General features: G+C 43.3%; 1 protein-coding gene across 1 annotated transcript in view; it reads right to left on the reverse strand.

Moving 5' to 3' along the window:
• Nucleotides 1-16,052, reverse strand: part of ablim1a (actin binding LIM protein 1a) — a 37,302-nt gene that overhangs the window by 15,982 nt on the left and 5,268 nt on the right. Inside the window, exon 2 of the mRNA XM_076077159.1 lies at nt 2,693-2,830. Coding sequence (XP_075933274.1) covers nt 2,693-2,830 — 138 coding nt within the window. The remainder of the gene's footprint in view (nt 1-2,692; nt 2,831-16,052) is intronic.

A 16,052-nucleotide genomic window follows, 5' to 3' on the forward strand; every position in this document is an offset into this window, starting at 1 on the left:
GGTCGATAATTCAGCACTACCACAGCGAGGTCTTTTCATTGTTGGTGTGGAGGTAGTGTTCAATGCAACAACAATTCTACAATTGTCTAGCTCAGGAAATGGCCTTGATCTGTTTCTGAAGATAACTGGCTCTGAATACTCCGAGTACTACACTGTCATTCTCCAACAAGCTTCCTTCAATTCAAATATAACCTTGACATCTACACAAACATGAAAGGCTGGATGAGGCAGAAATAGCAATTGGGGAACAATTGAAAAGATGTCATGAAAGATTTACTATATTGGAGTAAATATAGAATTCAAACATTCTATAATGGCTTTCATCTCTGTGATTTCAAGCACAGACACGGATTCATGGCTTTTCACTTTTTGGTTGGTCCATCATGAAACATGGCAGTTTTTAACTTGACTTGCTTTAAACATCACCTATGTGTTATATGCTTGTATCAAAAAAGTACAATGAATCAAGCCTTTTTTGTTGTCTTGTTAACCTTCTGAGCCCTAGCCCTATTTTTAGGCCTTAGCGTGCATAAACATTTGATAATTAGCACTAAACACATAGTACAGCTGAGGCTGATGAGAATTATTTTTGCTTATTTTGCTTTATTCGACAAATTCAATTTTGGAGCTAATGATGGTGGTATGTATAAAGCTAGAAGGACAAACCAAAGTTATTGCAGTTGATCCTGAGGGGGACATGAATGTCTGCTCCAAATGTATTGGCAATCCTTCTTACAGTTGTTAAAACAATTCACTTGGAAACACAAATGTCAACCTCATGGTGGCGCTGGAGGGAAAAGTCAAAGGATCATCAAAGTCAATAGGATTCATCTTCTGGGAAACATAATTGTCTGTACCAAACGTCATGGCAATCCATCAGATAGTTGTTGTTAGTTAATGTGTCGACAAGCAGACAGACCCGCATTGAAAAATCCATGACATCCATGTTGTCCCATACTTTGACATATGTTTTAATGTTGCTTTTTGTGGCTGATTTGGGGTTACATTTTAGAGTGTCATGGCTAATTAAAGAAATCATGGCTTTAAAAAAACACTTATTTTCCATGTCACATTAAAATATTCTCATAATTCTCCCATTTATCAAGAATCACTGACTGCACATGTGGTGTTAACTCCACATATGTTTTAATCACAATTCAGACTCGGTACGTCTGTATTTACATTATTTCCACCACATAATGGTCATGTGAACTGTGAGATCCAACATTCCAGCACCACGGAGTGAGGCTGGGAATCGAACAGCCCTTTGGAAATGCCACAGCTAAGAGGGAAAATATTTTGATGTTTGAGATGACTCCACCTAATCATTCTTATGCAATGAGGCACGCTAAATCCTGGGGATGAATGGGAGCGAGTGGGACAGAGAATCTGATTTAATTGCATTAGGGCTCACGGGTGACGAGATTAGCTTGTAAACTATCCGAGTCAAGAGAAAACCAGCAGTGGAGATTTGGTGGCCTTTGTCCAGCCACCTCAGCTTTTCAACAGATGCATGCCATTACATTAAATGCCTTTTTGGAAACTCAAGAGGGTCAACTTAGGAAATTGAAATGAAAGTGAATTAAAAGGTTTTGCTGTTGTGCATTTCAGGGAATGAGATAAACATATGCAAAAGGCGTCTGTTTGGGATTTGTATGCCAAGGGGATAATATGAGTGTCGATATCCTCAGTCGACCTGTTAATTATGGTATTTCTAGTCCTACAAGTTGGAGACTCAAAACAGCACATGTATATTTAGAGCAAGGACTAAGAAAGCGTGTCTTTTGGCTAATAATGCAGTCCTCGTGTCTCGTGTGCACAAACACTTTTAGAACCACTGACTCTCTACAAGCATGTATATCCACATGTAAAGGACAGAATTAGGTGCTAATCTCAGTGTTTGCTTGTGTTATTCTGAGCCCTTGGAGAATTTATAACAGTGCTCCAGTTACAGCTTAACTACAAGGGCTTCGGCGAGGCAGGTTTAGCCTGCAAGAGTGAGACTGCTTGGTCGGACGTGGGCTGCTACATCGTAATCATACCAGAATGCCAGAAATCCATCAGTAATAAGGATAAATGCAGGAGGATTTGCACCGTCACATGTCATAGCAGTCTCAATGGTACAATAATTGAAGTATGTAGGTCTGAGAAGAGAAGAGGAGTCATTCCACCGGCCGTTAGAGGAGGATGGGAAGGACGCTGTGGCCTTTAGGGACTGCTCCTATCCAACTTCCTGTGATTGGGATGCTTTTTGGGACAGTCGTGGAAAAAGAATAATTTGTTCAGCTGTACTTTTGCCATTTTACTTAAAGGGTCACCACACTTCTGACTCCTCTATACCTGTGAACTGTCATTCTACATCATAGGGAAAAACAATCAGCATTAGGCTGCTATACTGAATGAAAGGAAGCAAATGTCCTACAGTATGAAATTAGCAATGAATTTAAAAATGTTACACCTTAGTTGCCAATGTTCACACAGCTCCCACACTTTTCCAATTCAGAAAAAAAACAAGCCGTCTGTGGACTCATTTTTAAATTGTAAGCGCATAACGTATTTACTGAAGACCGGCCTTTTTGGATCATAATATTAGGGTTGTCTCACATGGAGTAAAACTGAGCCAAATCACATGCAGCAAATACTAGTGAGTGAAACCCATTCAACTGTATTTAATTACATAAAATGACAGTACCTTTACAGGTGAAGCACTTGAGGTGGAAGTGCTTGTTCTGCACCCGCAGCACCTCGCCCTTACATGGCTCGCCACACTTGTAGCACTGAATCAGGGGCTTCTCTGTGGAGTGGTGGTGTGTGTCCTGCGCATGAGCCACTGCAAGAGAGGAGACATGGAGACATTAACATTACTATTGGGCCGTAATGTTGACGAGTCATCGTGGTCGCTCCATGCAGCTTTTGTAACATTGCTTTTAGGTTGTGTTTTTTTTTAAGTTGTCTTTATCCGAGGACACGCTGTGAATCTGAATCTGCAACATCACACAGACTCCAGAGATAAAGACCAACTGCTGAGAGCCTGTCAGGGTAAAAAAAGAACAACATTGTGCAGGACAGCACAACTTGGGGTTCACGGCCCAAATGGGCTCTCTAGAGAGCAACAACCTAAATATAGTCTGTCTTGATCAGAAGAGGATGTAGAAGCAAAATGCTGAGGGGAGCAGGGCTTGGTAAATGGAACACTAAAAGGGTATTGATAAAATCCGTTTCGCTATTGAGTTTACTGTAATTTCATCCTCAAAGGAAAATATCGTGGGCCATTTGCAGTCTATGCCTTGATTATTTTCCCAGTGCATAATATAATGCACTATATATGTATATATTTATATATATATGGCTTCTTATTGCCATGTATAGAAGTTTTAGTGTCAGACGCAGCTTTTTATCATCTCCTGTGCCATGCTTTTTGGGCTGGTTAAGTGCTCCGTTCTTCCCTGTGGATGTCAAGTGTTTGACAGTAAGCAGAGCATGGCACTCAGCTCAGATAACGATAAAACAGAGCACGCTAAATGTTTGCTGTGATATGAATATGTCACTCTGTAGAATTTGCAAATGAGTGACAAACAAATAGCGGTTGTTAAATTCCTTCCTGTAAAGACCTTTGTATTTCCAACAACACTGCCCGTGTAGAATACAAGGACAACAAGAATAAGGTAAGAATGTGACGTAGAAAAGCAACTTTGCACAAGAACAAGTCACAGCCCCGCCTGCAGCTTTGTGGGGCTTTACTTCGGCACAGCTGTGCTTAGGGCTAACGCTAGCGTGCTAACTTGCTCACGACATTGTTAACATGCTACCTTAGACTTTATTGTCCTCAAGGGGGAATTTCTCTCCACAGCACTTTATACATCAGACAATAATACGTACAACAGTAACACAATGACAGACAACAGTACACACTCAGGTCTATTCAGCGAGGCCTGCTGTTTAGGCCGACTATGGGTGCAGGGATAATTATTTTAGAAAATTACCACTACACACAAAGTACAGAGAGTCTGATAGGAATATCATTAGATTGGTCATAAAAAAATAATAAAGCTAAAATTTTGATCCTAAAGATTACGCGACAGTTGTTGTGACAGTTCAAACAAAGCCACAAATAAAGTCAACCTCATGGCCGTAAGGGAGAGAAAAAAAGGGATCACTAAAGTGATTAGGATCCACCCTCTCGGAAACATGTCTTTTTTTTGTCTGCCATCAAGTAGATGTTGAGATATTTCACTTGGATACATGCAAATGTTCACCTACTGGTGGCCCGAGAGGAAAGGTCAGAGGATCACTAAAGCCAGTGGGCTTCATTCTCTGGGGAACATAAATGTGTGTACCACATTTCATAGCAACCAAAGAATGGTTGTTGAGATATTGCAGTCCAAACCACAGTAGTGGACCGACATACCGGCGTTGTTATTCCTAAAGCCACACTAGTGCTGCCAACATGACTACAAATTGAAATAGCCCTCTTTTAATGGCAAATTGTTAAAATGACTCTGGTTACACAGCATGCATAGATCTTAATCTGAGTAAAGATTTAGACGCCACTTTCTTAATGGGAGGTATTGTGACAGCCTTCATAATTATATAAGACAGAGAAGCTATTATCATCTTCTACAAGCAGCATCCACTATTATCTTTAGGTCCGTGACACGTCACCCTGTGGCCCTCCTCGGTAGAGAGTTTGGGCGTCCCTGACACAGACAGACACTAATCCAGCACCACTGTACGGGATGTAAATACTGCTGCAGTGCCGCACTGCACACAGTTTATCAGCTGTTCTGAAACCAGCAGATGATTTCACATTCAGGAACATTAACTAGCAAGGCAGCCCCTCTCTCTCTCTCATGCTCTCATTTCTTCTATCGCTATATTTTTCAAATAAAGATACACACACACACACACACACACAAAAAAAAAACATGCACACACCCACACACTTAGAATACACATGAAAGGATCTTTGCTCTTTCTGCTCTGCAATGAATCATTATTCTGCAACGCTAAAATAAGACACCGCCAAAAGCACAGAAATAGCATCATGACCAATCGATGGTCGACCAAAGAGAGACATTACTCTGGATTATTGATAACTTGGCCTACCCTGCATCCCACTTCTACAGTTGCAGCGGCAGTCTGATAATGAGAGGTGGTTTAATTACAGTAAAATCAAATCAGCAAGAGAGCCCAGCCTTCAGGACATTACTTTCAAAATTAGACACTTCAACCTTCTTTGATTCGTCGCTATAGGGGCAGTCTAACATGGCCTGTGACAAATTCTTACAGATACAATTCACATAGCATCAGTCTATTCATAATTTGGGTTGGAAAGGAAGTGAGAGAAGTTGTGGAAAAAGAGTGAAGGAAGAAGACGGGATAACGAGAGGGAGGCTGGAAGAAATGTGGATACAAGAGGGTGGAGGATCTCTCCCCCTGGTGTCTCTGGTGTGATTACATCCAGCAGGACAATGAGCCATCTCTAGGTGAACCAGACTACTGTGACAGTGAACGGAGTCTCAGCAGCTCTGTGTGTGACAACGCACCTCCATAGAAAAACACAGGCCATCTGGGTAACTGCAAGAATACCCGATCTAACGAGTCATTTCATGCACACTTTACATCCGCGAACAACTTAAAGTAAAATTACATTTTATTGGCAACTTGGTTCCATTTAATTTAATCTTATACATCAGTGATGATAACCCTGTACTCAGTTAAAGTAATTGCCAAGATCTGGAAACACACACATAACTACAACAAAGTCCTGACAGGGCAGAGGGTGTCAGCGGTCAGATGATCAGACCGGATTTGGAGGTAAATCCAAAAGTGAGCACATCCAAAATGTTGATAATAATCCCTCAAACTGTGTGTTGCCACGGCTTGAAACAGCAGCCTGCTATGTCTGAACACAATGCTGCTAAGATCAGTGACAGTAAATTGAAGCAGTTTCAGGCCGTGAAACCAAAGCAATGTGTTAAAAGACACCAAAAAAACCTTACAAATAGTATTTTTTTCCAGTGTTCATACAAAAATATTGATTAGAGCAGCTTTTAAGTATATATTTGACATTACTGTGATGCCAACAATCTCTCTTTGAGCTTGCTTGTATTCCTCACTTTCTATTTTTACCATTTCATAGAGTGTTGTGTTGTCAGTAGGAACAGCCCAGCATGGAAAAGTCAACACTGCTAACGTCATAGCAGGTTGACAAAAATCCAAGACAGTTGTTTGAATCCCATGCACAGAGGTTCTAAAAAAAAGAACTTTGGACGGGAATCTATGAGCGCTGTGTGTTTTTCCAGCTTAACCCCGCCTCTTCCACTGTAGAGTGTTTGCCTCAGCAGTGGCTGCACAGAGGGAGAGACTGTGGCAAAGTCAAGCCGAGATGGGTACTCTACATGGTGTTTCATATAAAGAGTAAGGAAGCCAACATCAAAAGGGATGTTTGCTCAGATTGAACCATTCATAGGACTTGTTTGGACATAAATCCATTGGTGAGGTCTCTTTCAAAGGTTTAACAGGCCTCCACACTCATGCCTCTATATGTTTACAAAAGCATGACAATTTTACTGCAATAATGTTGAAATGAATCCATTAGTGAGTTGGTTTTTGTGATAGCAGAAAAATGGCGCTCGTTTTGCTAGAATGTATATTATATAATGCTATAAATAAGTAAGCACGCGGTACATGAAGCAACCTCAGCACAGAGCAACTTGCTGTAAAATATACAGTAGTACAATTTTTCCGACCGCTGCTCACATTCCTCATTCTGGTGCTGGATGTGTTGGCTGTGCTGACAGGATGATGTGTCCCGCCTCATCACCAGGGGATAAAGTGACTGATATGAGCCTGAACACACAATGAACACACACACACACACAACCATGGAGCTGAGGGAACAATAACCAGCAGAGCATCCCAAAGCCAGGCGTGGAGGAAAGGGGACTGCTCTCTCCACCCCTACATCCCACCCACCCCCCCACCCATTTAAGCACAGCCGAGCTGCGTTGGCAATAATAAAGGCTCCAGATGATTCTCTGGAGGGAAGTGAAGAAGGCCATCTTGAATCCCCCGAGGACAGATTTCCCTGTAACACGTGCCCCAGCCTCGCTGCTAAATAACAAAAGGCGGGTTTATTGACAGAGAGTGCGTGGTTTGCTGCGAAAGCTTCAGACTTTGTTGCCTTCGTGTGAACCCTGTACAACGCAAAGCCTTATAGTAGTGGCTTACGATTGCGAAAAGGGGAATTCAATTAAACAATAGATGAGAGACGAAAAGGTCTCATAAAATATTCAGTCGCTCACCGCCTGTGTTACTGTAAGAGTCACAGACGGAAGAGTTAGTACAGACAGCCCCGAAGTAGTGTATGTGAGAGAGGGACAGATGAAGAGAGTGGCTACACTCTTGGCATCCATCTCCATACTTTTGGCCCGAGATGTGTCTGCTTCATAGACAACAAAACACACACACACCAACACAATTTTTACTCCAGTTTACATAGAATCCAACCAGTTTGAGATGGAATATTCCAAGGGGGTCTGACCCTCTGACGAATATCAAAGGGCATAAAATATGCCCCCCATAAAATCCCAAAGCGTGATCAGATGGGGGAGGGTGTTCGGAGCTCTTCATCACCCAGACATAACAAGGAGCTCTTAACCCTCCCCGCCATGAATATGTATGGATGTATTCACTGCCTCCCCGCCCCACCTCCAGCGTCCCAGACAAAGCACTTCAAACACGGGCACAAATTGCGGGGGGAACCCTATCGTCCTCCACCAGGCCCCCCAACCTTGAATAACTAATCCCCGGGGACCTGGGTGTGGATTAATGATCTGTTCTGAATGGTTGAACGGCACAGTGCGGAGCGTTTGTTGTTGGGCAGGTACGCAATAATAATACCACGCTGATAAACAGAGAGAGGGACTTCCAGTCCACTTATCTGAGAGGAGACAATGGCGGCTTCATGAGCTGCAGGAGCCATTGTGTTTTGTAGAAGTGGAGCTGATGAATGCCTTGGCTCTTTGCGTCTGAATGGCGGCCCATTACGTCCCCACACTCCTGTGCCTTATTTCCTGTGATAATCAGACCGATTGATGCCAGACAGGGAGGATGTTTGTTGACTTGCACAATGTATGGCCCCAGTCTGTGTTTCTTTCATGGGACTTTCACATCGCTCTTGTTGTTATAGCCCGTATATTTTAGGCCGGTGACCGTCTCGCCCCCGGCCAGCCCCTTATCTTGTCTGTATATTCTGGACCTGTGCGCCAGCTGTACAAACAGAGTGGGTCTATGACAGAGTTTAGCTCCTCTTTCAGGGGGCAGACACTGGCAAGCTTCAAAGATGAGGCATTACTGCAGTTGTCTGCAGCACTCTGCGAAATCACGAGAAGCAGCTACGCAGGCACGTGCTATCAGACTTTTATGTCAAAGGAAAATGTTCAGATTGAGGATGCAGGGACTTCTGGGAGTTGGTGACGTACATGTGATGACGGTTGTCTGATTTCACAGAGCGCGGTCAGCGGGGGCCTCTTACGCCGAGCATAGCAGAGAGAAAGAGTCTAAATTAATCAAGTTGTCGTACAAATGTGCACAAATCTCAGAAGCACGTGTAGATCAAGATCAGACTACCCTGGGTACACACGGCCCCAATAAATAGCAAACTATTTCAAAGGTATTCTTGGCTTTGAAAATAGGACAACCACCTGCAGGCAGACAAAACGCTAACGCTGCAATCCTTTTCTTGTGATTCATCATTCTGAGCATGTACAGTATAATACACTATTTGGTCAGCTGTGCGTCCTGCTGTTACAGAGCCCACCTGGCCTCAGACAGGTTGCATGATGAGATCTCTGGAGGATACAAGAAGTTGCCATAGCTTTCTGTTTAGAGGAATGAAAAACTAGAGGCCTCTGAATGTGGACGGTTAACCCAGACGAGCCTCCTGCCACGAACGGATCCCAAGAGTCGGCAGGCGAGGCAGCGGGTTAACTTCACGGAAAACTTTCAGAGGGATTGTGGGTGATGAACATGTGGCAGCCAGAGGTTACGGGTGTTCTGCCAGCACGGGGACGAGATGATGGCAAAGGCCTTTTTCTCTGTGGCCAGTCCAATCCACATCAAGAGAACAAGCCGCAGAGCCGGACGCCGCCTCCAGCCACCGTCAGATACAAAAACAAACCTACACACTCATATCAGTCACAACGCAATCTGTAAACATGTTTTTCTTTGTTCACATATTTTCAGACAAAACATAAAAATATCACATGCCAACACATAGCACACTGTTTGTCGACAGAAGCTGGAGGATCAGCTCATGAAGCATCCACTGAAACACAGGAGTAATACAGCAAGCTGCTTAAATTGAGACACTATTAAGAGAGTAGAATAGTGATAATGACTTATTAGTGTAATTCATTACTTTGATATTCAGATGCAGTCCGGCTGTATTTAATGCGGAATTATGTATTCACTATATGCCAGTTACATAAATAAAATATTTGTGGATAAGTGTTTAAAGTCACAAGGAAAGGAAGAAAATTGTTGCCTTTACCGCTTTTGAATTCAAACCAGACATTTTTATTATAGATGTATAAATTGTGCCTATGTAGCTGCTTGCTGTGAGTCATACTGACAAACAATGGTCAACCTCACGACCACATGCTCCGGCAAATTGCCGGGAACGTTAATTTCTCTGGAACATGCCTCCTGACTTCACCTAATCCATCCCACACAGCTGGGCGACCTCAGTTAATTAAAGGTGGAAACAATCACCTTTCTTCTATTTAACAGGACGCTGTGAAGGAGGCCACGGCTGACAACAATGGAGTGTACCTTTTAGATGGTCGCCATGGCAACGGCTGCAGACAAGAGCGACAGAGAATGTGCCGGTCCACGGCTCTGCGCAGTGTGGATCCCTACACGAGTGCTTCACTTCTTCTCTCTGCACGTTGCCTTTATAGATCCACTCTGCGTAAGGAGACCGTTTTCAACCTGCACATTATCACCGGGGACGTTTTGGTGTCAGGCTCCTATATAGCGAGCCAGATGCTTTGTTCCAACAGACATTTACATAAAGACTGATGCTGCCAAACTAAGCAGACTCAAACCCAAGCATCAGCTGCTAGGGAGTACTGTAAAGGGCGTAGCACGTTCAAGTCTTTAAACTAGAGAGAATATGTTGATATATCATTAGTCAGGCTTCTTGCAAGCAACACACACCCACATAAAGAAGAAACAGGTCCATATTACTGTGACTGTATCCACACATCTAAAAATACTCGAAGAATTGATTCAAACTAAATCTAATTTAAACAGCCTGACACGGCAGTGCCAATCCAACTGGACATGCTGCCCAGCTATACACACACTGCACACAGTCAACAGCACAACAAGCAAAACAAATCACATAAAGACACACTCGTGACACACACTCTCTGACCATGACCGCTGGAATACCTTTTTCTTTGACCACGACCGCTGGAATACCTTTTTCTTTGACCATGACCATTGGAATTGAGGTAAATCTGCACCAGAAAAGGCTCCGGGTATCGATCCCCAGTAACACATGAGCTGCTAGTTCCTTTTTTAGTCAAGACTCAAGAGCAAAAAATAAAACGAGCCGAGACACCAAAGAGAGAGAGAGAGAGAGAGAAAGAGGGGGGGGGGTGTAGGCGCTGCTAAGCTCTCCTCCCGAAAACGCCGCTATAGCGTGGGGTTTGCCTCCTGACTGCATGTTTTCCTCCCATCCCTCTCCTCCTCCCCCTCCTCTGCCCACTCCCCCTCCTCCCTCTTCCTCTTCTGCTCCCTCTCCCAGCCCCTCTGTTGTGTCGGCCGCCTCCTCATTGCAGCAACCAGGTGGCTGCTGCTGCTGCTGCTTCTGTGTGACCAAAAACAGAAACCCCAAAACAGACTCCCTCAAGCACATACACTCCTGACATATACTGTATATATCTATATATATCTCTATATATTTATAGATATATATATAGATATGTAGATATATAGATATACATATAAATAGAACATCTGTTATATCATTTCTTTTCTTTCTCTTCTGTCTCAACTCCCATTGTAAACTGTGTGGTATGATGTGAATTTTATGAAAGTGTAGATAAACTCTTTTCCATGACTAAAAAGTAAAATAAACTGAATTTCGCTGCAACCTTTCCCCATATCCCTGTATTGTATAACACACACCTCAACAAAGACTTTCTAACAGGGCAATTATTGTTTTCAGTGCAATAGTTAGTCTGCTGCGCTGAAAGATTGGTTCACACATAAATTAGCATATTTGACAAGTGAAAAACAAACCTAAAAGCCGTAAAGTTTTCAAAAATAATGCAACGGAGAGAAAGACCGACTTCTTCTGGAAATGTTGGTCTTCGGGAGAGTAACCGGAGGTGGTTCTAGCACCAACATGAATAATTAACATTAAATAAAAGATGTATTAAACACATTATTCACAGTTAAAAAAAACAGTGCCTAAATGATAAGCGCTTATTGAGAATCTTACTCACACTGTAGGCTACAGCATTAAGAAAGATAGAAATGAGGGGTTATCTCATTACAGCCAATCAACACTTTCGACCTGATCATCAGTAAAGACGGGTTTGCGTTGAGCAAGAGGGAAAGAGGGGGGGGGGGGGGGGGTTGTTTGAAGTGGAAGATCAGACCTACTATAACCTGGAGCATGATCTTTGTACTGATATCTTTAGTGGATCCTCTGAAATCCAATTACAAAGAGCACGGGAGAGCAAGTTCCTGGCTGAGCCTGGTGAAGACACTGAAATCACCATGTGGGCATATCTTGTCACAACGTTAGAAAGTTAGCTCATAAATGACGTACTCTTTGTGCGATTATATGATATGATACGATATGTGTGATTGTTGCTTTGTTTGTGATGGTGCTTGGACTATTTTTGTATACTATAAAGTAATTGACAACCTATTCTTCACTATAACGGCTTCTATGCTAAACCTCATCCATTTCATCGTCCCCACAAATATAAATGTATAGAAATGTTTATAAAAACGATTTCACTCAAGCCAGTGTTCCACAATATAACACATTAATAAAGTTTCTTATTGGCCTCCTGGGGAGCAAATAACATCCATTGCAACCCAGCAGCGACATAGCAGGGGACCAATCCCCTCTCTGCAGACACTTCACTGTGAAAGCTAGAGCAAATCTGATTTCAGAGGTAACTCAGCCGTGTCACACCAGCAGCAATTAGGGACCACGCGGTCACTGATCCTTCTGTCTCGTGCTGGAGCCTCGCTGTACCCTCTCCTGTGGCTGAGGGGGAGGATTGGTTTTTGCATCAGCACCACCTCTGTAATTGCTGATGCAGGCAGCCCATTATGCATTCAAAATGCATTCATCCACTGCAGTGTCAACTGTGCCACCTGCTGGATACCCAACACCGTTCATCAGTTTCCTCAGGGGCGTTTTCTTTCTCACCGGGAAGTGGAGACAGACACGCCAGTGAGGCAAACGGTAAAAATAGTTTGCAGATATTTTTCCAGCACTCCACCCTTTTTTTTCTTCTTTTTTTTATTGTGAAGGGAGAGAAATATGTAGTGAATTTGAGTGGCTTTTCAAAAAGCACTGTTTTCAAAATGTTGGCTAGTCAAAAAAGCATCTCCTTTGAGGAGAGTAGAGGTTTACAGTGTGGCAATTAACTGCTGTATGCAACGCAGAGAGAGTCCAGTTATTGTGTCCTCTCATAATACAGTAATGGACCTATTATCATGTTGCCTCTTTGAATGATCTCTGTAGAAGCTGCTGGACATTCATGCTACATAAGCCTTGCCAAGAGTAATTCCCAAGTGGCAAAGCCTATTATCAATGGATGAAAGGTTTCTATTTGGCTCACCTATGATCCATGTCTCACTGTCCTGTAATAACCCTGCACAGCCCTCATATCAGAGCAGACTAAGCATTGTTGGGATTTAGCATATCATAGACCGAAATAAAGGCCATTTGATTTAAAGTTATAGATTATTGCCTGTCAGTGGTGAAGCCAGACTGAGGTCACATTTACAGTAAACAACAGTGGTTTGTGTGGATTTACTGCAGAGTTATCCCTGGGATTAAAATGAGGATTAGTGGAACTACACACACGCACACAGATGTATACCGAACACTCATGTGCATACGCTCTCAGCTACACACCCTATGCACTAGGTGATGATTTGCCAATTTTTACAAATCCACCAGACACGTAGCGTGACAGCTAGAAAATGAGCAGGATGAACCCCTCAACTCTTTTGGAGCATAGACAGACCTGCCTTTCTATCTCTGGGTAATGAAAAAGACTTCACCAGCTTGTTTCTATTTTAAAACAACAAAACAGCGAGAACCTTTTGAGCAGCAATCCTGTGCAACCTTCTTCAAAGTCTATGTCTTTGCAAAAACATTCCTGTGTTTGCAGCGACTCTGAATACACAGAAACATGTTTTCATCACAACATTCATTCCACATTCTTTCTTTTTCAGTGGGTATTACAACAATTTACAAACCAAAAGAAATAATGTTTTAACCTACAATCCACTTGAGGAGTCGAATAAGTGCCACTCATATTCAAAAGCACTTAACCGGTGGAATAATGCAGCATTGCTTACGGTGTGGAAACAGTGAACACAACACTTCAGCTTTGTTGGGTTGACACTTCAACACTAGAGAGGTTCAAGAAAAGATGAAATAAAATGAGGATTATTGTTTCTTTTTGCTGTTTTTATCAGGTCTCAGGAAAGTCATGGAAGCCTTTTTCCTGTCCAAAAACATTAAAGCAGCAGTGAAATGACCCAGTCTTGGCCTCCCGAGCATACAAGTAGCTATTGACTGTCACTGTCGCTTTGATTGATTTTAGCTGTCACTGAAGGAATGAAATGGCTAACATAAGCCTTGACCTTTGTGACCTTTTGATCTAGGGTCAGTGTGCAGACACAAAGCTTCCTTGAACCTGAGCCATTAGTCAATATCAAACTTCCTCTCCAAAACCGAAGGAGTTGCTGCCGTCTGTGGTATTTACAAACGAGTTCCAAGCGATGATGACTTTACTACTGTGCCTGGCATGCAGTCAGAGGATACATAAGGTCTGAAAATCTCGATTTGTCCTCATGCCCATGTTGTAATCCTGATATAAGCCACCATGTAGCTTCCCCGTGTACTGTTGCTTGGCAAAAAGCAGCAGGTCAGCCCTTGCATATGCGGTTTGCATTATATTATATAACTATGGAGAGGGCGGTGATTCATTTCCTGTTTTTTTTTCAACATTTGAAGCAACACTGTTTTGGCGTCGGGGAGTTGCGGTTGCATAACTTGTGGACAGGGGCACTCACACATATGCATGGGTCAGATGTGGAAAGCCTCAAAAGGTGTAATCACTCACTGTCATCCAATTAAAATGAAGTAATCTCTGAGCAGCGACTAATCAATTCACTTTCAGACACCTACTCGCAAACAGAATGCAAAGCAGGGTGGCCAAACAAGCGAGACACGACCAAAACAACAGCCCCTCGTGGTTTCAACAAACAACTGTTGGAAAGGGGAAAGCAGAGGAGAGGAAAAGGGACAGGATAGAATGAAATGCAACTTCAATTAAAAGCATCTAAAAGAAGAACAAAGTACTTCCTGTAAAGCCAATGCGAAAACTTGTTGTTTTGTATTTTAATAGTACATTTTTGTATTTCTCATTGATTAAGCAATCCTCATTAAAGCTGACTGGTGTTGCAGTCAGCCACAGCTGGGATGCATGGCTGTAATGTGAGATGGGTGAACGCATTCTTCAAATAGAGGTATTTTTGCTCCTGTCCTACCTGTAGCGACATCGTTCAGCCTCTCACTCAGGTAATAATCATTTGGGTCGAGGTAAGGCAGCTGCTCCATGTATTGTTTAGGGATGAGGTACAGGACCTCGGCCACGTGCCCGTCCTCGATGATGGACATGCGCTTGACCGAGCTCTTGCGCTTCACCCGGACGCGGTCGACACTGTTGCTGCGGCTGGAGCTGCACAGCTTGCCCAGGCTGTTGAGATTGGGCAGGGTGGGCATGGCGCCCTGCTCCCTTTCGGCTGTCCCACAGAGTAGGGTGAAGCACTGTAGGTAGACGTCGGCCAGGGTTGGGCTCAGACCCGCTCTAAAATCCAGTCGCCTTTTGACATTAAGAACACGGGGTGTTCATAGAGGCACAAAGAGCAAACAAAGGAGCCAGAGATTGGTGGGCGACTTCACAGCAGCTCATCATAAAATCACGGCAATATCCAGCGGTGGAAAACTCGTCCTGTTACGATCCCTCCACTTGTCACTTCAGATCGGCAGTGGATGTAGGAAGCGTCTTCAGCCCAGCCAGCCTAGTGCCTTAAGCAGCTTAGGGCTGACGTCGATCCCATGATTATCTTCTGGGTGGGGTTAGGTAGCTCTACATCAGGCCCTGCATGTGTTGGGAGTCTCTGTACCTGATGTGGCTCATGTGCATCCCAATCACTGCTCTGCTCATTCACATCCGTCCAATGACGAGATGAGATTCTGGCAGACCTTTAAAAAAGCTAAACGCGTCGTTTTTCCCCCCTGTGTGCTACATTTTAGGTCAGAAAAAGTCATTAGACGAGAAGATCCTCCTTGAGAGAGCATTCTATATTCTATTACGCTCACAACGAGGGTTTTTGTGTTAATGTGCTTTGCATTAACCTAAATGGATGCATAACGGTGTGCAGCATCACAGTGATCCAAGACATAGGTACAAGGGTAGATTGGCTTGGAAGGCTGCCAGTCCTTTACAAGGTCATTCCACCAGCCAACAATGCACAAACCCACTGTTAATCAGCAGCAGGATCCTTCACAATAACAGATACTGTTAGTACTACATCAGTGCTGAAATGGAAATGCCAGCATGTGGCTCACCATTATCCTCTGAAATCATCGGGTATCGGATTTTGGAAGATGTAACTTAGTAAGAAAGCATGTTCTGAGTTTTTAATCTTCGAACCATCTAATGTTGGGACGAATTTGTTTCTGCAAAGACTTCCAGAGTGTTTTCTTGACA

The sequence above is a fragment of the Anarhichas minor genome, unplaced genomic scaffold (assembly GCF_050575085.1).
Source record: "Anarhichas minor isolate MPS153535 unplaced genomic scaffold, ASM5057508v1 ptg000058l, whole genome shotgun sequence".
In the NCBI taxonomy this organism is placed as follows: Eukaryota; Metazoa; Chordata; class Actinopteri; order Perciformes; family Anarhichadidae; genus Anarhichas; species Anarhichas minor.